Source organism: Haemaphysalis longicornis, unplaced genomic scaffold, assembly GCF_048455015.1.
Source record: "Haemaphysalis longicornis isolate Haplotype H1 unplaced genomic scaffold, Haemaphysalis longicornis Haplotype H1 scaffold_3, whole genome shotgun sequence".
Lineage (NCBI taxonomy): Eukaryota > Metazoa > Arthropoda > Arachnida > Ixodida > Ixodidae > Haemaphysalis > Haemaphysalis longicornis.
The window spans coordinates 187,453,743-187,475,764 of NW_027526335.1; the positions used below are offsets into that span (position 1 = coordinate 187,453,743).

The 22,022-nt window shown below is 48.0% G+C and overlaps 1 protein-coding gene across 1 annotated transcript in view; it reads left to right on the forward strand.

The window, feature by feature from the left end:
* The window catches only part of LOC144173618 (uncharacterized), a 67,129-nt gene that overhangs the window by 25,103 nt on the left and 20,004 nt on the right, over positions 1-22,022 (forward strand). Inside the window, exon 2 of the mRNA XM_077701963.1 lies at positions 13,484-13,640. Coding sequence (XP_077558089.1) covers positions 13,484-13,640 — 157 coding nt within the window. The remainder of the gene's footprint in view (positions 1-13,483; positions 13,641-22,022) is intronic.

Below are 22,022 nucleotides of genomic sequence, written 5' to 3' on the forward strand. Positions count from 1 at the left end.
GAACAACAACAACACCAACAGTCGGATTAGGTGTTCTGGAACGGGTGTGGGCGTAAGCAGTCCCATCAGGGAAGACGGCAGTGCCGGGCGAGATGACCGTTTCGGGTCATGGAACTACAGGCTCGGCATCCCGCTCGACGTCAAGTGTGGGCGTGGGCCTCAGTTAGACGTTGCTGGCGCCTGGGGGTCCTCGCATCTCCGGCGCCGCAGCCGGTGTACGGGCACGCATCACTACCGCCGGCGATGGCGAAAACGAGAAACCGTTCTATTAACGGCGTGGCCACGCCGCCATGGCGATAGTCCCCGGCCGCATCGCAAGTGCCATATACGACGTTTTGTCTTTCCATTTGTATTTAGCCATAGTTTTCGAGGACCCATCCGTACTGTATTATTGTCCTTTTCATGGTTTATCTCTACGTCCAGGTCGGTCCGTTTTGTGTTACAATATAATCGCCTGTGTTGACTCATTCACGACCTCTGGGAAACCTAATGTGGTCCACCCCTTCACAGTCCTTAAAACGAGTTATTTTGGAAGAAGCACCACTAGCAGCAGAATACCAAGGCTGACTTCTATGTACTAAGACAATACACCATGAGAAGCCGTAAAACTATTACACCCATACTCCTCACCAAGAATCTTCATTATTGCCTTTCCCGCATCGCGTTGCCATGGGAGAAAACTCTCTCAAGCAACACTGGCCGAACAGAACAAATGCTACCCACTTAATCATCCACAATAGATTGCGCGAATGAGGAACCTTGACGTAGTCAACTTATGCTAGAAATTACTGAATGTTTATCCAAAAATCAGGCATTATACCCGGCTTTGGGTTCGGAAGCATTGAAACAGCTCGATGCGTACGTGTCAGTGAAAGCGTCTATGACAGAAGGAGCTTTACAGAGCGAGCTTGTAATCGGTAGTAACGATATGTTACCGAGGACACCGGTACAACGCAGGTAAAAATGAAAATCCGAAGAATTCTGCCAAACTACAAACAACTTAGCATGCAGGTAGAGAAATTGACGTTCATTAACTCACCAATTAAACCGCAGCAGCAACATGTAGCGGCAGTACACGTAAGCAATATTTCACCGGAATTTCGAAGCTTTAAAGCGCAATCCGATTGTGAAGAAAAGACTTTCAGATGGCAAGACGACAAATCCATCGGTTAATTCAAGGTGGTAGTAATTCACGTAATGGTATCGTTTTAAGTTTACACTGTTCACATGTACAAAATATAGTGTTTTATTTATTCTCAAATTTTGTGATACGATGGAGTGTTCAAGGGCTTAATTTCAATTTTTCTGGAAGGTGTGCGTTTATCACAACACTGCAGAATCTCCGTTTTCTTAAGATACCATGAAGAACAACCCCGTTTACATATATTGTTCCCTGCAAAGCTGCTCATTTGAGGTGCAGATTTCTTTCTGCGGTCCTTGTCCCTTTTTTTGTTTGACTGCTTAAGAAGCTATTTAGCATCATTTTGCACAAGCCCAAAAAATTTCTCTCATCTCTATTGCAGTGGGGGGTCCGAATACCCGGCCGAGGTTCGTAAAAACCAGACGGAGACCCTGTAAACGCACACTTTCACTAGCAGAGAGGAAGAGAAAAACTGATATATATATATATATATATATATATATATATATATATATAGTCAGGTAAAAGGTAAGGACAACATTGCGGTTAACTTGTTTATTATAAATTAGTCCGACAGTTTCGGAAGTGGAACTTCCTTCCTCAGGGACAATCCCACAATGAACACCGAATCCTTATGCACACTGCATGCGAGGGAGAGTCTCTCCTCCTCTCCCTCATGAGGAGGGGAATACGCCAGAGAACGTAAAAAATCGGGTAACAACAGGGCACTTGCTGAGTGGAGAGGATTTAAATTAAAAAAAGAAAGAAAAAGAGGAAAGGCGGCGGTTTTAGTGAGAAAACGGCTCTGGTGGGGGAAGGGAGCGGGACCAAAGGTTTCTGTCGGCCCGCTGCGGCTGGGATGAAAGAGAACTGACAAACAAAATACAGACAACGCATGAGCACAGATGGGAAGAGCGGGGCGGTGGTGTAGTAACTAAGGACGCGGTCTTGGCCCGGCATTTGTTTCGTGGGTTCACCTAGAACAGACCGTTAAACGGAGAATCATTGCTTTTACCAAGAAACCGGTGGTAAGTCTACTTTGTTTGCCCTTTGAAGGGCCGCGACATGGCGACAGAGAAAGTCACTAGCGGCAGCCAGCGGCGAGCCGCATAGCGGTCGGACCGCGCGGAAGACAGGGATCAAGTTACACAGGGGCGCGGCGAGTTCGGAGAAGGCGACGAGTACCCCGTCCGTCCTTGGCCGCAGCGTAGAGTAATGTAAAGGCACACATACGACGCGACAAGCGTGAAGTTCAATGGAGGGCCGACACAGAAAACCACTGAATTACGACACCGCTATGTCTCAACAGAACACGGCAATCTCAAGGTACGGCCAGATTGGCACTGCCGTTCAACGTCACCTCCCTCTCTCTTCTTACTCTTCCTAGTTGTCCCAATGGGGACAGCATTTATCGCGCAGCACGTGCAGTGCGGGGCTTAGGCGGCTTTTTTGGGCGGCGCTCCCTCTCGGTATGCGCCCGTTGTCTGCTGAGCTAATGGCGGGTGGTCCTGAATGAATTAAAAAAAAAAACTTTTATGCTAGGAGAAAGGGGGTGGAACAATGTGCATCCACTTCCTGTTGTCAACCAACGTCCGTGGTCCTCCGGAGGCACGACATGCTGCCAGCGCTCTCGTTGATACCATGAGTCAGCGTTTTGAACTTATAAATAAGGTACGATTCATTCTGTTCGCGCTCCCGTTTAGTGTGAAAACCGGTTTCTAGCAGAGTGACTTTAATTTGGTCGAATGAATGTCCTGGGAGGCTGACATGTCTTGAAATGGGCAAGTTCGGTTGTGTTTTAGCGTGAGAACGGTGGTTGTTAAAGCGTTTACGGAAGGCGGTTTCTGTTTGTCCGATGTACTGCATGCCACAGATGTCACAGTGAAGCATGTAGACGACATTTTGGCTGTCACAGTTTAGATGCACATTTATTTTGAATACGTAATCTGAGGAGCTGGCTTTAGCAGTAGTGGTGGTAGTCATGTGTGAACAAACCTTACAACGTGTTTTCTTGCATGGCTGGCATCCCCGTTGAGTGCCCTCAATGGCAGTCGTCTTGGCTCTGACTAACATATCTTTCAGGTTTTTTCCGCGGCGATAAACAACTCGGGGGGGCTTTTGGAAAATTGAAGATAGCCGGCTACTTTGTTGCAGTATATTAAAATGTCTCGAAAGAATGTTATTAAGTTTGGGCAACGCAGATGAGTGGGTGAGGACCAGATTTGTATGGCTTCCTTCATTCCTGGGATTCCCTCCATGTAGAATTTCCTCGCGGTTTAGGTTACGAGCTCTGTTGATGGAGTCATCGACCACTGCTGCTGGGTACTTTTGACGAATGAGGGCATTTTTTAGTTGTTGGGAGTTGTGGTCAAAGTCGGCGTTGTCAGAGCAAATTCTGCGGTATCTGTGGGCCTGGGAATAGGGAATGCTCATCTTGCAATGCCGTGGATGGTCACTTTCAAAGTGCAGATACTGCTGGCGATCTGTGGGTTTTCTATATAGGGCTGTGATCGTGGTCGTGCCCTCTACCTGAATGGTGACGTCGAGAAAGTTCACCGATGTCCTTGAGATATTATGCGTAAAAGATATAGAAGGGTGGACCAAGTTGAAATCCGAAATGAACTTATGCAAGCCTGCCTCGTCATGCGGCCAGACAAAAAAGATGTCATCCAGGAATCGCTTGTATATGAGCGGGCGAACGGGTTGAGCTTCCAAGAAGGGTCCCTCGAGTGCCGCCATGAACAAGTTCGCGTAATTAGGTGCCATTTTTGTGCCCATAGCTGTGCCGCTAATTTGAAGGTAATGTTTGTTTTCGAATTGGAAATAATTGTAACGAAGCACCAGGTCAAGTAGGGTAGTAAGGGCGTGCTCATTAATCTCTAGTGCCATATCAGCGTTTTGACATGCCTCCACGGTATACCTGATGCCGTCTGAATGGGGGATATTGGTGTAAAGCGATGAGACATCCATTGTAACCAGGAAGCTGCCAGGGGGGATTACCAGTCCAGACATCTCTCTCAAAAAATGGTTTGTGTCCTTGATATAGGCCGGAATTTTGGGAACTGCGTTTTTCAAAATAAAATCAAGAAAGCTGGAAATTGATTCTGTTGGAGTGCCATTGCAAGATACAATAGGGCGGCCTGGATTGCCAGGTTTGTGAATTTTAGGGAGTAGGTAAAAGCGTCCCGGTGCTGATTGGGTGGGCGTCATTGCTTTAAACATGTCTTTAGTTATATCGCCATTTTCAAGAAGCCTTGTGAGTTCAAGGGTGATTTTCGATACGAACTGCTGTGTTGGGTCCGCAGGAAGTTCCTCATAAAACTTCTCATCACTCAGTTGTCGGAGTCCTTCCCTAATGTAGTCGGTTTTGTTAATTACGACTATTGCTCCGCCCTTGTCCGCCGGCTTTATAACAATGTCATCCCGTTGGCGGAGAGAGAAAAGGGCCTTGCGCTCATCAGTTGATAGGTTGTTGCGGACAGGGTTTGTTTTCTTTAATGCATTCAACACGTCTTTTTGAACGGCCGAAATGTACATATCGAGATGTTTGTCCCGACCATCGCTCGGTGTCCAACATTTGTCTGATGCTCCCGGAATTTTTTTGTCTGGGTTCGTTTCCCGGTGGTAGAAGTATTCACGAAGGCGTAAGTTCCTCGCAAAATTGTCTAAGTCCTGGTACAGCTGAAATTCATTAAATTTACCCGTAGAGGGACAGAATGTGAGACCTTTTGACAGCAGTTTAAGTTCAGATTCTATGAGCGGTACGTCCGATAGGTTGACAACGTTGGATTCTGGATGCGCCGAACTTTCAGATGGGGTTTGACTCACAGGACATACGCTTTTCTCCTCACCCAAGGGTACAGCAGCTGGATTATCCGGAATGGAAGAATTCTCAGTTCTGGTTTGGCTTCCTGAGCATCCAACTCCCTGCTCCCTAAAGGAGTGATCTGGAATGGGGATATTGTCTCTCCGCATCTTTTTAAATTTTTGGTTCATCACACCTCCTTCTTTTTGAGATTCGTATCTCTTGAGTTCCATTCTTTCCATTTCGGATATCTCCGGGCTGCTCCGAAGGGAAGTTTCCAACTTCTCTAATTTTAATGTCTTTCTTTCTCCGTGTCCTATTATTACCTGCATTAGCTGCAAGGATGCGTCCTCAAGAATATTGTTCCACCGCGCCATTTCATCTGCATTAAGATCGGTCATTGCCGGTGTCAGCCTTAGCCGCAGTCCTTTAGGTATTTTACGTGCTGTTGCATATGATTTTAAAGTAGCACTGTGCAAGTTGTAGCGCACTCGCTTATCTATGCTTTTGCGAAGAGAGAGGAAGGCGCGCGACCAGGGTCGTGTCGTTCGGGCCGTACCTTTACTTGGGCGGAGTCAGTCGTTGCGAACCCCCGCGTCAGTCGTCTCAGGGGGGGTCTGGCGTGTCCTGTTGGGCCGGCGTGGCGAAGTCTTCGGGGTCACAGCTGTGGTGGGAGAGACCTCCGGAGAAGGGGGAGCCCGCTGACGTTCCCGCTGTGCCGGCGTTGCACCTGGTGTTGGGTTGTTCGGTGCCCGGGGTTTAAAGGGTCTCCGCTGCCAGCCGAGCGCCCTGAACGAGAGAGCGTTGCGGAAGTGCTCCGCCAGCAGCGCAACGCCCTCAAAACTCGCGTGGAGCCCGTCAGCAGCAAAGACCCTCCGCGCCGGTAGTTCCTGGAAGGCGTGATCGATGTAGCGCACGTCTGCTCCTAACTCCTTCCGCTGGCACAGGCGGCGGACCTCGCGCACAAAATGGGAGGCTTCGCAGTTGAATGATCTGACAAACCGCCAGTCTCCCCCTCGTCGGCGCCGGTTCAGGGTGCGGGGAAGGGGCAGGCTCAAACATATCCTTTTCAAGGCCGGACGGTGGAGGCGAACCCCGTCTAAACTTCTCCAGGGATGAGGACGATCCGCTTTCTGCTATATCAGCAGTTCCGACGTGAAGCACCAGTGTCTCCACGGTTGGGGGTAGATATTCCAGGGCGGCGGTGACGTCCTCAAACTTCATGCCACCGTATGAGATAAATCCGGGAGCACCTCTCTCACTCGGGTTGAAATGGCCGTGGACATGGCGGATGAGAGAGTCCCCCACAATAGCGCTCCGGATGGTGTGCCTTGGAAAAAGGCACGTCAACCGCTCCGTTGTATGGTGTCTGGCAGCCATTGATGGTCAAGATTTCGATGAGTTTTGCAACGGGCCAGAAGAAACGGTCAGGTAAAAGGTAAGAACAACTTTGCGGTTAACTTGTTTATTATAAATTAGTCCGACAGTTTCGGAAGTGGAACTTCCTTCCTCAGGGACAATCCCACAATGAACACCGAATCCTTATGCACACTGCATGCGAGGGAGAGTCTCTCCTCCTCTCCCTCATGAGGAGGGGAATACGCCAGAGAACGTAAAAAATCGGGTAACAACAGGGCACTTGCTGAGTGGAGAGGATTTAAATTAAAAAAAGAAAGAAAAAGAGGAAAGGCGGTGGTTTTAGTGAGAAAACGGCTCTGGTGGGGGAAGGGAGCGGCACCAAAGGTTTCTGTCGGCCCGCTGCGGCTGGGATGAAAGAGAACTGACAAACAAAATACAGACAACGCATGAGCACAGATGGGAAGAGCGGGGCGGTGGTGTAGTAACTAAGGACGCGGTCTTGGCCCGGCATTTGTTTCGTGGGTTCACCTAGAACAGACCGTTAAACGGAGAATCATTGCTTTTACCAAGAAACCGGTGATAAGTCTACTTTGTTTGCCCTTTGAAGGGCCGCGACATGGCGACAGAGAAAGTCACTAGCGGCAGCCAGCGGCGAGCCGCATAGCGGTCGGACCGCGCGGAAGACAGGGATCAAGTTACACAGGGGCGCCCACAGATCGCCAGCAGTATCTGCACTTTGAAAGTGACCATCCACGGCATTGCAAGATGAGCATTCCCTATTCCCAGGCCCACAGATACCGCAGAATTTGCTCTGACAACGCCGACTTTGACCACAACTCCCAACAACTAAACAATGCCCTCATTCGTCAAAAGTACCCAGCAGCAGTGGTCGATGACTCCATCAACAGAGCTCGTAACCTAAACCGCGAGGAAATTCTACATGGAGGGAATCCCAGGAATGAAGGAAGCCATACAAATCTTGTCCTCACCCACTCATCTGCGTTGCCCAAACTTAATAACATTCTTTCGAGACATTTTAATATACTGCAACAAAGTAGCCGGCTATCTTCAATTTTCCAAAAGCCAACCCCGAGTTGTTTATCGCCGCGGAAAAAACCTGAAAGATATGTTAGTCAGAGCCAAGACGACTGCCATTGAGGGCACTCAACGGGGATGCCAGCCATGCAAGAAAACACGTTGTAAGGTTTGTTCACACATGACTACCACCACTACTGCTAAAGCCAGCTCCTCAGATTACGTATTCAAAATAAATGCGCATCTAAACTGTGACAGCCAAAATGTCGTCTACATGCTTCACTGTGACATCTGTGGCATGCAGTACATCGGACAAACAGAAACCGCCTTCCGCAAACGCTTTAACAACCACCGTTCTCACGCTCAAACACAACCGAACTTGCCCATTTCAAGACATGTCAGCCTCCCAGGACATTCATTCGACCAAATTAAAGTCACTCTGCTTGAGACCGGTTTTCACACTAAACGGGAGCGCGAACAGAAGGAATCGTACCTTATTTATAAGTTCAAAACGCTGACTCATGGTATCAACGAGAGCGCTGGCAGCATGTCGTGCCTCCGGAGGACCACGGACGTTGATTGACAACAGGAAGTGGATGCACATTGTTCCACCCCTTTTCTCCTAGCATAAAAGTTTTTTTTTTTTTAATTCATTCAGGACCACCCGCCATTAGCTCAGCAGACAACGGGCGCATACCGAGAGGGAGCGCCGCCCAAAAAAGCCGCCTAAGCCCCGCACTGCACGTGCTGCGCGATAAATGCTGTCCACATTGGGACAACTAGGAAGAGTAAGAAGAGAGAGGGAGGTGACGTTGAACGGCAGTGCCAATCTGGCCGTACCTTGAGATTGCCGTGTTCTGTTGAGACATAGCGGTGTCGTAATTCAGTGATTTTCTGTGTCGGCCCTCCATTGAACTTCACGCTTGTCGCGTCGTATGTGTGCCTTTACATTACTCTACGCTGCGGCCAAGGACGGACGGGGTACTCGTCGCCTTCTCCGAACTCGCCGCGCCCCTGTGTAACTTGATCCCTGTCTTCCGCGCGGTCCGACCGCTATGCGGCTCGCCGCTGGCTGCCGCTAGTGACTTTCTCTGTCGCCATGTCGCGGCCCTTCAAAGGGCAAACAAAGTAGACTTATCACCGGTTTCTTTGTAAAAGCAATGATTCTCCGTTTAACGGTCTGTTCTAGGTGAACCCACGAAACAAATGCCGGGCCAAGACCGCGTCCTTAGTTACTACACCACCGCCCCGCTCTTCCCATCTGTGCTCATGCGTTGTCTGTATTTTGTTTGTCAGTTCTCTTTCATCCCAGCCGCAGCGGGCCGACAGAAACCTTTGGTCCCGCTCCCTTCCCCCACCAGAGCCGTTTTCTCACTAAAACCACCGCCTTTCCTCTTTTTCTTTCTTTTTTTAATTTAAATCCTCTCCACTCAGCAAGTGCCCTGTTGTTACCCGATTTTTTACGTTCTCTGGCGTATTCCCCTCCTCATGAGGGAGAGGAGGAGAGACTCTCCCTCGCATGCAGTGTGTATAAGGATTCGGTGTTCATTGTGGGATTGTCCCTGAGGAAGGAAGTTCCACTTCCGAAACTGTCGGACTAATTTATAATAAACAAGTTAACCGCAAAGTTGTTCTTACCTTTTACCTGACCGTTTCTTCTGGCCCGTTGCAAAACTCATCTATATATATATATATATATATATATATATATATATATATATATATATATATATATATATATATATACAGTCGTGAAGTAGAGTCCTTAGTTGCTGCAGGAATACGCACAAAGTAGAAATACGCTCTTCGGACACTTTATTTCCAACGTTTCGACCTGAGACAGCTCTTCCTCAGGAATGAAAGCTTTGGGTAAAATCGTACAGACTCAGACGGGGGGGGGGGGCGCCCCGAAACACAGGCCACATGGGAAACAAACACACAAACGACCACACACACCTAACAGAGCTTATTCTGCCAAAGGCAGGCGAGAAAGAGCCTCACAAAAAAAAGAAAAAGAAAAAAAAAAGAAAATAAAAAGGAGGAAAGGAAGAGGGAGGAACAAGTTGGCAAGGAGGAGGCAAGAAAGAGGCAAGGAGGAACACACTGCATGAACGCGAGTGGTGGGGATAACAGGAAATGCGACGAGTTCCCGGGTGGCGAAAGGCCCAAAAACATCCGGTGTCTCCTAGAGGGAAAAACTACAAAGCACACGCCGCCACGAGCAGTGAGTTTACATGCGCGCCACCGGTAACAAGGATTAACTACAGACCGTCTTCAGCGGCATGGTCAAGAATGCAAGCGGGGCCCTTTACTGTATCAGAAGCGCAGGCAGCCTCCGCGACTTTGGAGGGTCCCACAAAAGCCAATGGGGGAGCCCATTTGAGGCGTCCCCTTCCCCGCCTACGCCTCCCTTTGTACACGGCGTCGCGTCGTGTCGCGCCAGGTCAATGGACAGCCTGTTAACTGTTAGTACTCGGCCTGTCGCCGGCACGCGTGGACCCCTGGTCCCAATCTACGAAAATATGGCGGAGCGCGGCAATTTTTAAAAAACATGAAAACAAGAAGAGAGAGCCGACCGCCGGTATGTGCCGTTGCCTCCGGGGCAACCAAAAAAATAGAAAAAAAAAAATAAAAGAAAAAGAGGGAAACAATGAAAAAGAGAAGCAAAGCAAAACATGAGTGGAAAGACAGGAAGGACGCGAGCACTCCGTGAACACCAGCATTGGGGATCACAATGTGATTACAAGACACCCGAGGCATAAGCCACAACAGACACCAAAATAAAATACTTCTTACACGCTCGGTTTGAATAAAAAGCTTCAACATTCCATTTCACATTTCTCAAGGATAAAATTGGTATGACATATGGTGACATTAACAGGCAATGGGTACCATCTGGTTATTAATGAGGCGTGTTATGCTTGCTGAGCGTTGAGACAAGGAAATGAGAGGGAAAAAAATAAAAAATAGCGGGGGCGGGAAGGGAAGTGTTTCTAGGCGGCCGGGAGCGGACGAGATAGTTGTAGTGACCGCGGAACATAACGGTATGTTGTTGGTGTTACATTGTACAACCTCACACCTGGAGCAACAGGCTGCCTGTAAACCTCAGACCGTGCAATGCCCTGCCCGGGAAAGGCCGATGCACATGAAGGGCTTAATGTTATCATAGCAAAAGGACAACAAAACTACAAGGTCCCGTATGTCCCGGGGTCACAATGGTTCAATGGTCATGCAGCGTACGAATTACAGTCATAGTTCCAGGGCTCTCATTAAGACCCTCCTTCAGCGTATTAAATTTGTAGATTAAGTAAGACTCACATTGTTCTCGCTCCCTACAGATAGAAAAACTGCTCTGTAGAAGCGTGACTTTAATGTCATCGAAAGAGTGATTTTGCACCGCTAGGTGTCTGGACAAGGGAAGGTTTGGGGGTGCCTTGGTGTGATAGCGGCGATTGTTAAACCGCATTCGAAAAGGTCCATCCGTCTGTCCTATGTACTGCATAATACATCCGCCACACTCCAATAGGTAAACCAAATCGGACGGATGGACCTTTTCGAATGCTGTTTAACAATCAACGCGTGCCGGCGACAGGCCGAGTACTAACAGTTAACAGGCTGTCCATTGACCTGGCTTGACACGACGCGATGCCGTGTACAAAGGGAGGCGTAGGCGGGGAAGGGGACGCCTCAAATGGGCTCCCCCATTGGCTTTTGTGGGACCCTCCAAAGTCGCGGAGGCTGCCTGCGCTTCTGATACAGTAATGGGCCCCGCTTGCATTCTTGACCGTGCCGCTGAAGACGGTCGTAGTTATTCCTTGTTACCGGTGACGCGCATGTAAACTCACTGCTCTGGCGGCGTGTGCTTTGTAGTTTTTCCCTCTCGGAGACACCGGATGTTTTTGGGCCTTTCGCCACCCGTGAACTCGTCGCATTTCCTGTTATCCCCACCACTCACGGTCATGCAGTGTGTTCCTCCTTGCCTCTTTCTTGCCTCCTCCTTGCCACCTTGTTCCTCCCTCTTCCTTTCCTCCTTTTTTCTTTCTTTTTTTCTTTATCTTTTTTTTTTGTGAGGCTCTTTCTCGCCTGCCTTTGGCAGAATAAGCTCTGTATGGTGTGTGTGGTCGGTGTGTGTGATTCCTGAGGAAGACCTGTCTCAGGTCGAAACGTTGGAAATAAAGTCTCCGAAGAGCGTACTTCTACTTTGTATATATATATATATATATATATATATATATATATATATATATATATATATATATATATATATATATATATATATATATATACATAGTTAACAAATGAGGGCGTCGTTGAGAGAGAGAGAGAGAAAAAAATTTTATTTCTCCAGCAGAGGCTGATGTGTGGGCGTCGCCCCGTGGAAGGCGTCCCTAGTCCGGGATGCCTTGACTTCGGCTGGCCGTCCGTGCTCGGGTCACCAACTTAAGCTGGATATCCGGGTCCGGGCTGGCCAGGGAAGCCCTCCACTGCTCGAAGGTTGGGTTGGAAAGGGGGGGCAAGTCTGGAGTTCGTTGGCACTCCCATATGATGTGGTAGAGGGTGCCAGGCTGGGGACAGTAAGCGCAGAGGGAAGGTTGTTGGGTGGGGAAGATGAGGTGGAGGCGAGTGGAAAGAAAGATAGGTCGGCAGTCTACAACGCCTTAGGAGGCATAGGTGTGTTGTTAGGCTCTTTTTTTACAACTGTTAGTGTAGTTAACATTTTTTAAACATACGTAAGCAAGAAAGAAAGAGAGAAAGAAGCAAAGAACAAAAGAAAAATAGAAAGAAAGAAAGAAAGAAAAACACGCTGCTTTAGTGGGGACTGAAGCCAAGCCTCTAGATTTGATCTCGAATGCCTTAACAATTCGGTATTCTGGGCGACTTTGTTCTCCCATACATTCTGGGGTATTTATATTTCGTAGAACTGTATCTGCCCCTTGAGGGCGGTATCCAGCGCCACTTTCACTACACGGGGAGAATGGATATCTTCTTTTCAACTCCGTGTGCCTCATTTTAATGTCTACAGAATGTCATCAGTCGCTAACTGGTGGGGAGCCCTCTTATGCTACCTTGGCATCAAGGCTGTCAGATCCGTGACGTCTTCAAGAAGCTTCGTCATGTACGCCGCCAGAATTGCCTTTGTGGGGTGCGTTAGTAGTGGTGTGTATGGTTGCGCAGTTCCATAGGATGTGGTCTCGATCCAGTGTAACGTTACATGTAGAGCACCCTAGGGTGTGGTGTAGCAGGATCTCACTATATCTTGTGTAGTCTAGCTGGAGTGTCGAACGTGTACGTTCGAGCTTGCCTTATTAGTCCCATACCCGAGGTTCTAAACTGAGCAGCTACCGCCATGCTACTGCAGTTCCCGCTTGCCGTAAGGTCCTAACCCAGCTCGTGTCCCGGTCCCCATCGTCGTGAAATGTTACAGCTGGTACGCTCATCTCACAAATCGCAGTAAATTTTGCGAGTTAACTGCCAGGCTGTATGTATTTTCATACACATCATTGTTTTAATGTGCAATTTGGCGAATCCTGTGAATCTTCGACAATGCCAACTTCGACGTGGTAATAATTACTGCCTGCAGGTGTTTTGTTCTTGAGATTTGTGTGTAAAATAACGGCAATAGTTCTGTGAGTACAGCAGGTTGTCGGTTCTAGTCGATACTGCGCACGTCACGGCCCCTTTGTACTCCTCTTGCTTTTTCGCGCCGCTTTTTCTACCTATAAGTTGTTCTGGGAGAATCTCTGAATGTGATGACATTGCTGTTTTTTTGCTTAAAGGGGTAATTTCATGCGGGCAGAGGTCATGCGTGCGTTAACGTTCTTATAGAAATCAATAAAAGGCTTGAATAATTCCGCATTCAATCTATTCATTCATAGAATCATTGATTGATTGAATTTTATAGTGTTGATCTTACTGTATCAAGATTTCTTACTGCACGGTAAAGCCGGAGATGAAATGGCGCAAAGTACAGTAGAGGAATATTTAGGATGACTCTATTAGCGTGTCTATGAAGCCTAGTATTGATACATATGCCTGCTAGAGTAGTGGCGCTTTTTCTCTTCTTTTTGACATTTTCTTTTCTCACAAAGTGCGAATTGCTTCTGTTTATTCAGTCGCGCCGTATTGCATCCGAACAATTTCAGGTACGTCTTACAAGGCACTTTCGGCCATTCAGGAGATAAAAAGACATTACAGACATGGAAAGAACTCAACAACATCAGGGACTATGGTGTACTGAATGCGTTTGCACAGCTGGGACAGATCTGGAAATACCATGAACAACTGAAGCTGTATTTCGAGGTGAGATCCCCAAGCAAATCTAAGGCTCAGCATAATCGCCCCTTGCCAAACAACTGTGTGCTTTAGGACGTATAAAGCAGCTTTAGAACAAGCAGTTAACCTTGCGATAGCGGACCGCTAAAGCTACTTTGAGAAAAAAACGTTCTCTATCCAGGCGATGGTTTACCCAAAGTGTAATTCATAGCATTTTGCCGCGAATCATGTATGGGTTTGTTTTATTAATTTGTTTTTAGTGCCCGGCCTCGCGCAGCTCTGTTATCTATGTCGCAAGCGAAGCGCGTATTCCATTCTTTATTTTTATGCCGCACGGGCTATCTCATTCAGATAAGCAGACTGTTTCGTCTTAACGTCACTAGCCCAGAATAATCTCTGATATACAATGTTCTGGATGTAAATCGACTGTTCTAGAAACACTCGCACCGAAAGATAACAGCCTGCAGAACAGACGCCGCGGCATTCGAATCGACACTCGGCTTCGTACGTCCCTTTGTTGACTGCTGCTTCGCCGCCTGTAATATTTGAGTTGTTAGGGGAGCACAAGTTCGCTGCAATAAACTTAATTTCCTTAAAGACAACTGCGTTGTCTTTGGCCACGTGACATGTGGTGGTGGTGCTGGGTAAATGCACCCTACGCCCCCGTCAAGCCAACAAGCAAGTCCCACTCGTGCAAGCCGCCAACAGCAAGGTCTTTAGCCGGAATTTGGACTGCTTCCGGACGAAGTGAAGAAAGAAGACGTCGTGACCACCACCATGATCAACGCAAGCACCATGACCAGCACTACCAATCCTGCCCTCGTTTTTGAACAGTCACGGGAACCACCATCGTTCCGCGGATCCCCCTGAGAAGACCCTGAGGTCTGGTTGGAGAAAGTGGAGCGCGTCCGCATCTCTAACAGGTGGGATGACGAAGAAACTTTCCGCGATGTTTTCTTCTATTTAGGAGATACGGCCCGAACCTGGTTTGAAAACCATGAAAGCTCCCTAACCGACTGGACTCTCTTTAAGAGATAGTTCCTCAAAACATTCGCCACCGTCGTGCGGAAAGAACGAGCCACCCTTTTGTTGGAAAAGTGCACGCAACACCCCAACGAAGGGGTGGTGATCTTCGTTGAGGAAATGAAGCAACTATTTCGCCGCGCCAACCCCGAAATGACATAAAGAACGCTTTTTGTTGCGCTGTGTGAAGGAGGAGCTGTTTGTTTGACTTGTCCGCAACATGCCAAAAACCATCGCCGAATTCGTGACCGGAGCCAGCACGATTGAGAAGGCCCTCGAAATGCGTGCTAAGCAGTATGACTGCAACTTTGTTGGTTCGGCCAATGCGAACTACGTCGACAACATGCGGCTTCTGGCTAATAAACTACGCGATACCATCCGCGCAGTAGTGAGAAAGGAGCTGCGGAAACTTCTCCCCACGCCGCTGCAGCCCCTCGTCGCTGCCCTTACCGACGTGATTAGGGAAGAAGTGCAACAAGCGTTGGGGACTTCTATGCCATCCGAAGTACCCCGCGAGCCACAAGCTATGTGCTACTCCGCGGCAGTTCGCCGACCCCGCCCTGCTCCAACACGTCGTCAACAGGACCTGCCGTACCGCCGCCCACTGTCGCCCGCCCGAAGCCCAGTAGCCCGAAACCAGACACCGAGGAAGACGGACGTATTCCGAACTCCCGATAATCGTCCGCAGTGCTACCACTGCAGAGAGGCCGACCACATCTATCGTCGCTGTCTCTATAAGAGGGTCGGTTTGCGGTTGTCTCTCTAATACCTCGGTAGTCGCTCTAATACCCGCCGTCCCACCTGCAGTTAGGGAGCGTGGAAGTGGCGTCATCATTATGTGAGCCTTTCTCTCTCGATAAGACAGGGAGACGTCGTAGCGACCCAGAGCCCACCCAATTGTCCTGGCACTATTCGGCGTACTTTTAGCCAGGTATGCGTGGGGATTGTGGTCGGAGAAGACATGTACGTTAGCCCCAAATACCCAATTTTGTAAGCGCCTAAGCCACAGGGACCTACGGCTAGGAAGTTCCCCTTCCCTATCGTAGCATTCCGAGCCTGTGCAGGAGCAAATTTGTGGTTGGCGAACGCGCTCAGCATCTCTTTTTGTGATCGGTGATCTGTACCAAGCAGGCACCGCTCGCGATGACAGAAACATCGGTTAGGAGCCAGTATTGTCTGTAAGAACGGAGAGTGGCCAGATGCGTTGCTCTACTCGAGGAGTCATTTAAAGATTAGAATGCAGCCTCCTCTTCCCGCCCAAAGGAACCTGGATTCCTTTAGCTATGAGACGCGTCAACGATTTCGCCACTGTCACAATGTTTGGGATATATTCACGGTAGTGGCTACACAGCCCAAGCATACTTCGCACCATCCTCTTTGTGGTTTTCTGGATAAAGTCCGGCATCGCGCCTAGCTTCTTGAATAAGTTGCATGAGTGCGTCATCCGAGACGTGGCCGATGTATTTAATCGTTATTTATTTATTTATTTATTTATTTAGGTACCCTCAGGGCCAGAGGCATTAGAGAGGGGAGTGGGTTACAATAGTTATAAACATATTATAAAACAGAGCAGAAAAAAACAATAAACAGAACAAAAACCAGGAAAATACAATGTACTTCAATGCTTCCGATTATACAATGTTAGCTAAAGCAGTTTTAAAAAGTTGGTGGTCAGAAATTGTTGCCGTCAGTGCGGGTAGGTGGTTCCATTCTTGTGATGTACGCGGTATGAATGACTGGGAAAAGGAGTTAGTTCTGCAGGACGGCAAGCCGACTTTATGGACATGATTTATGCGAGCTGAAATGTACCGAGGAGGCAGAATGAGTTCGTCGCGTAGATGGCTGTGATGAAAAAGCTTATGAAAAAGACAAAGGCGAAGGATTTTTCTACGAGATGATAAAGAAGGTAACCTGAGGCTGGATTTCATAGTGCTTATACTAGCAGTCCGGTTGTAGTTAGAAAGTATAAAACGAACAGAGTTATTTTGGACCATTTCAAGTGAGTGTGTTAGATTTTCTAGGTTAGGATCCCAAACTGATGCAGCATATTCCAGTTTGGAACGTATAAGCGTTTTGTAAAGAGTCAGTTTTAGTGTAGAGGGAGCCTGTGAGAAATTTCGACGTACGTAGCCGAGCATGCGATTAGCGTTATTAATTACGTACGCTGTATGTAAAGACCAAGTGAGGTCGTTAGTAATATGTATTCCGAGATATTTGTAAGTGCTGACAGATTCCAAAGGAGCATCGTTCAGATAGTAAGTGGGCAATAAATGGTTAGTTCTAGATACGCGAAGAAACTTGCATTTGCTAGTGTTAAGTTCCATTACCCATGTTTTGCACCACACTGAAATAGCGTTAAGATCGGATTGAAGGGCTAATAGGTCATTGTCATTAGATATTTCACGAAAGAGGACGCAATCATCGGCAAACAAGTGAATGTGAGATGTAACAGACAAAGGTAAGTCGTTAATGTAAATAAGAAATAGCAGGGGAGCCAGGACAGATCCTTGAGGGACTCCAGAAAAGACGTTCGTTCGGGGTGAGACGTTATCATTGGCTAAAACAAACTGAGAGCGGTTAAAAAGAAAACATTCAAGCCAAAATAAAAGTTTGCGATCAAGATTAAGATTTTGTAGTTTGTGAAGTAACAACTTGTGACATACTTTATCAAACGCTTTCGAAAAGTCTAAAAAAATGCAATCAGCGATAGATGAACGATCAAGAATGGTGTGTAGTCCATGGGTGAAAGATGCAAGCTGAGTTTCGCATGAATAATTTTTCCTAAAACCGTGTTGGCACTTAGAAAAAAACGAGTTAGATTCAAGAAAACCTGCCAGGTTGGAATATATTATGTGTTCTAATATTTTACAGGGTATGCTGGTTAGCGAGATGGGCCGGTAGTTAGATGGTGAATGTTTGTTACCCGTTTTAAACAGTGCAGTTATCTTTCCAATCTTAAAGTCGATGGGGAGACAGCCTTCATGAAGCGATTGTTCGAATATCTTTGTTAGTATGATTGAACAATAAGAGCTTGTGTTTTTCAAAAATTTCGGACTAATCGTATCACACCCAGGAGACGAGGAAGGCTTTAAAGACTTGATTATACTCTCTACACCAACGTAGTCAATAGTAATAGGAAACATGGGAGGGTAGTTAGAATGGGGGGCAGTCGGAACAGGAACATCTGTTGTTACAGAAAAATTTCTGGAAAAGGCATCATTTAGGGCTTCAGCACACAGATGAGGGGGAATGGTGTTTCCAGTACTGTCAGTCAAGGTTATCGTATCGCTATCTTTGGGGTTAATAATGCGCCAAAATTTCTTAGGATCAGTTAGCAACATTGTCGGTAGCGTGGTGTTAAGATAGCAATATTTCGCATTTTTTATGGCGATGATGCACTCTTGCGACGCTTTTTTGTAGTCGTCCCATCGAGCGATGCTAGAGGATTTTTTTGCAGCCCTATAAATACGACGCTTTTTGTTTAAGAGGCGCTTAATCTGTACGTTGAACCATGGTGCATTGCGGCCGGATGTGATAGTGCGAACAGGAATGTATTTATTTGTTAGTTGTTTCACCTTATCTACAAAAACGTCCCAGTTAGTTTGAACACTACGACTATCAAAAGTGGAGAGGAAACTATCAAGAAATGTGCAGAGTTCATTATTAATGGAGCTAAAATCGGCTTTACCGTAGTCATGAATTGTTTTAACCGTTTTTACATGCTTGGGACAGGATGCATTGATGTTGAACGATAGCAGAGAATGATCGCTTAATCCTGGCAGATGAGTAATGTTCGAAACAAAGTCGGAGTGGGACGTAAGCACAAGATCTAGTGTGTTAGCTACCGACGCCGTTGTTCTGGTAGGTTGCTTTACTAATTGCGACAATGAAAAAATAGAGCACAGATTTAAGAAATCATTTGCGAATGTGGAAAAGGGGCTGATGGTAGGTGGTTCAGTTGCCCACGTAATGTTTGGAATGTTAAAGTCACCTATTAGAAGCAAAGGAATTGACGGATGGCGAGTCTTAACAAAGTTAACAGCGTCATGTAGTTCGTTAATAAAGGACGAGGATGATGCAGGAGGACGATAGCATACACCGACAACAACTTTCCTATGGGAGAGTTGGATAATAGCCCAAACTATCTCCAGATCTGACGGAACGTGAACATACTGTGATTGTATGGTTTTCGAAACAGCCAGCAATACGCCGCCCCCTTGGCGGGCTGTTCGATCACATCGGTAAAAATAAAAAGAATGAGCACAGTCGAGTAGTTCGCGGTCAAGAATATCTGGATGCAGCCACGTCTCTGTTAATGCTATGATATCGGCATTAGTTGTAGTAACGGCAGAATGAAGATTATCGCGTTTTTTAAGAATGCTACGAATGTTGGTGTAAAGAAATGATACGCGATTTAGTTTTCTTCCACTGCCCCTCAATTTTCCCTAGCTTTCATTGTTCGGCACGGTTTGGTGTTCGGGGCTGTGGGGCATTACGCGCTGTACGAGCTCTGTTACGCGATTAGCTGCTGGGTCGTAGACGTATTGTTTTTTGTTCATGATTAGCTTGTTGTACCGGAGTTGAAAGGGTGCTTCATTTGACAGACTTTTCGCGAAGGCCGCAAGTTGGTTTCGAGCATGGCGTGTCGCCGGCGAAAAGTCCTCGTTCACAGAAATGTCTTTTTCTTTAAGATTTTTGCGTGCGGAAAGGATTTTGTCCTTTGTTTTGAAGTTGGCGAATTTCACGATAATGGGGCGAATTTTACCATGGCAAAATGCTCCCAATCGGTGAGCCCGCTCGATGTCGTTAGGGGATAACGGATTGATTACACCAGTCAAAACTTCTCTGATGCGGGCCTCAGATTCATCCCAAGTTTCTTTGCAGTCAGGAATACCGTGAAACAGTAGATTATTGCGGCGCGACCGGTCATCTTGTTCGTCAATACGTGATTGCAAGGAGTCAAGATTAGCTGTTATCGTGCCGACAGTAGAAGTAATAGTTGCCACGTCAGCGCTGTGATCGTCAAGAGTTTTGATTTTACTTTCAACAGCTTCCAATCTACTCTGCAGAATTCCAATTTTGCCTTCTATGCTCTTTTGACTGCTTTTGATGATTTTTATATCCGCCACTAACTCCTCTTGACTCTTTGCTGATTCAACAGAGCGGGCATGAACATCTTTTAGGAGATGAAAAATGGCATTCAACTGCTCGGAGGGTTCATCAGGCAAGTTATCAAGTTGCAACAGAGCATGAGAGCGCGTCTGGGGACCCGGGTTAGTCTCGACATCGCCGGATTGCAGTAACAAAAACATCGTCGAAAAGCAGTCGCAAACAATTTCAGATATCACTTGTGGGTGCGGGAGCAGAAAAAGAAAAGGATTGTCGCTTTTTTTAGCGTACAAAGGCAATGGTTTACACACCTGCGATGGGCAGAAGCGACGTGCGTTAGGCATGCTGTCTGCGCTGCTCTCGCACCCACTGAAGAAATGGCCACGCGTGCAGCAATTTAAACTGTCCGCAGGCACAGATAGCGTGGTTGACGAGGCCGGTGCGCAGAAGGTTGTGCGCGTCGACGAAGGCAGATGGTAGATGGAACCGTGTTGTGGAAGGGGCTGGTTCGCGTGCATTTTCACCAGAGGCAGCTTGATCCCGACGCTTTCCGTGGACGACGACGATGGCGACGACCACAGCACCAGGAACGCAAGTAAAACCTGCGATGGGCAGAAGCGACGTGCGTTAGGCATGCTGTCTGCGCTGCTCTCGCACCCACTGAAGAAATGGCCACGCGTGCAGCAATTTAAACTGTCCGCAGGCACAGATAGCGTGGTTGACGAGGCCGGTGCGCAGAAGGTTGTGCGCGTCGACGAAGGCAGATGGTAGATGGAACCGTGTTGTGGAAGGGGCTGGTTCGCGTGCATTTTCACCAGAGGCAGCTTGATCCCGACGCTTTCCGTGGACGACGACGATGGCGACGACCACAGCACCAGGAACGCAAGTAAAACCTGCGATGGGCAGAAGCGACGTGCGTTAGGCATGCTGTCTGCGCTGCTCTCGCACCCAGATGTTAAAGGGGCACTGACACAAAATTTTGAAGGCGAGATAACTTCGGAGATAGATTGGTGGGAACACATATACATCATCTGCAAAATATCAGCGGTGAATACAGCCTAGAACATATTTAAAATCAATTTTGAAGTGTGCGAAACGCAACCGAGCGGCCAGCATAGGACCACGCGCAAGTGTAAATAAACAACATCCAAACACGTCACGAGTTTGTGTTTGCCGCTTCCGCACTGCCGGCTCGCCGCTCCAATCGGAGGGCCGGAGGGCGGAGCTTCTGCTCTCGAGAACGAACGACCCGATCGTTGGCGGCGGAGGCACCGTGATTTCGTCAGCTCATCGGGCAGCTGGCCGCGACCAAAGTTCTGCAGCGATTCCAGGGACTCTGTTTCTATTACTGTTTATTACCATTGGATGCGGAAACGCGCCGGAGGCACGAAAAGCCCACTGAGCAAGCCGCACGGTCGCTGTGCAGGCGGCGGCCACGGCCGCGAAGTGGCCCACGCCGGCGCAGGTAGCTCGAGTGATAGCTTGTTACCGCTGCACGAAATTGTCCCCAAGTCCCGACCATGGTGGCTTACATGAGAAAGGAGTTAATGATGCCATGGCGGGTTGCATTAAAAATTGTCATCTGCACCGCTTACGAGAGCAGCACTCGAATATCCGCCGCAGTGCTAAGCCGAACACATCTGTAGGCGGACCTGTAGGCAGACCGGCCGGCTGCTCCCAGCGCGCGTCTTGCCACCCACCGTCTCGAGCGTCGCGCGTCGTTCTTTAGCCGCGGTAGCATTTGCACTCGCAGCGCCTACGTCACATCCACGGTCGCTTTTTAATTAGGCGCCTCACGAGATCAGTACGGGGGGGCATTCGCAGAAACTGCCGTCGATGCGGATTCGACAGTGCTACGGCGGCTCTGCTCTGTAACTGTGATATCCCTCCGACGGTCACGTGGTCAGCTTTGTTCACACAAAATCCACAAAATCCATCGTTTCGCGGCACTCGCTGAAACCGAAACTGCGACTGGCCGCATTGAAAATGCCTCTAATTAAACAACCGTCGCACGCTGAAGCAAATGAGGTTTCTACAGGTTATAAGTAGGTCACTAGCTACTTATCGCAACAAAAAAAAACAAGATGCAAAATTTTTGTGCCAGTGCCCCTTTAACAAATGTTAGCGGCCCTTATTATGCCTGCCTTACTGAGAAGACCTAACACCGTGCCCACGTGCTCGTAGTGGCCTTCCGACGTCATCGAAAACATAGCGATGTACGGGGAAGCCCACAGGTTGTCGCGGTGGTTGTGGAAGAGGGCATTCATCACTCGTTGG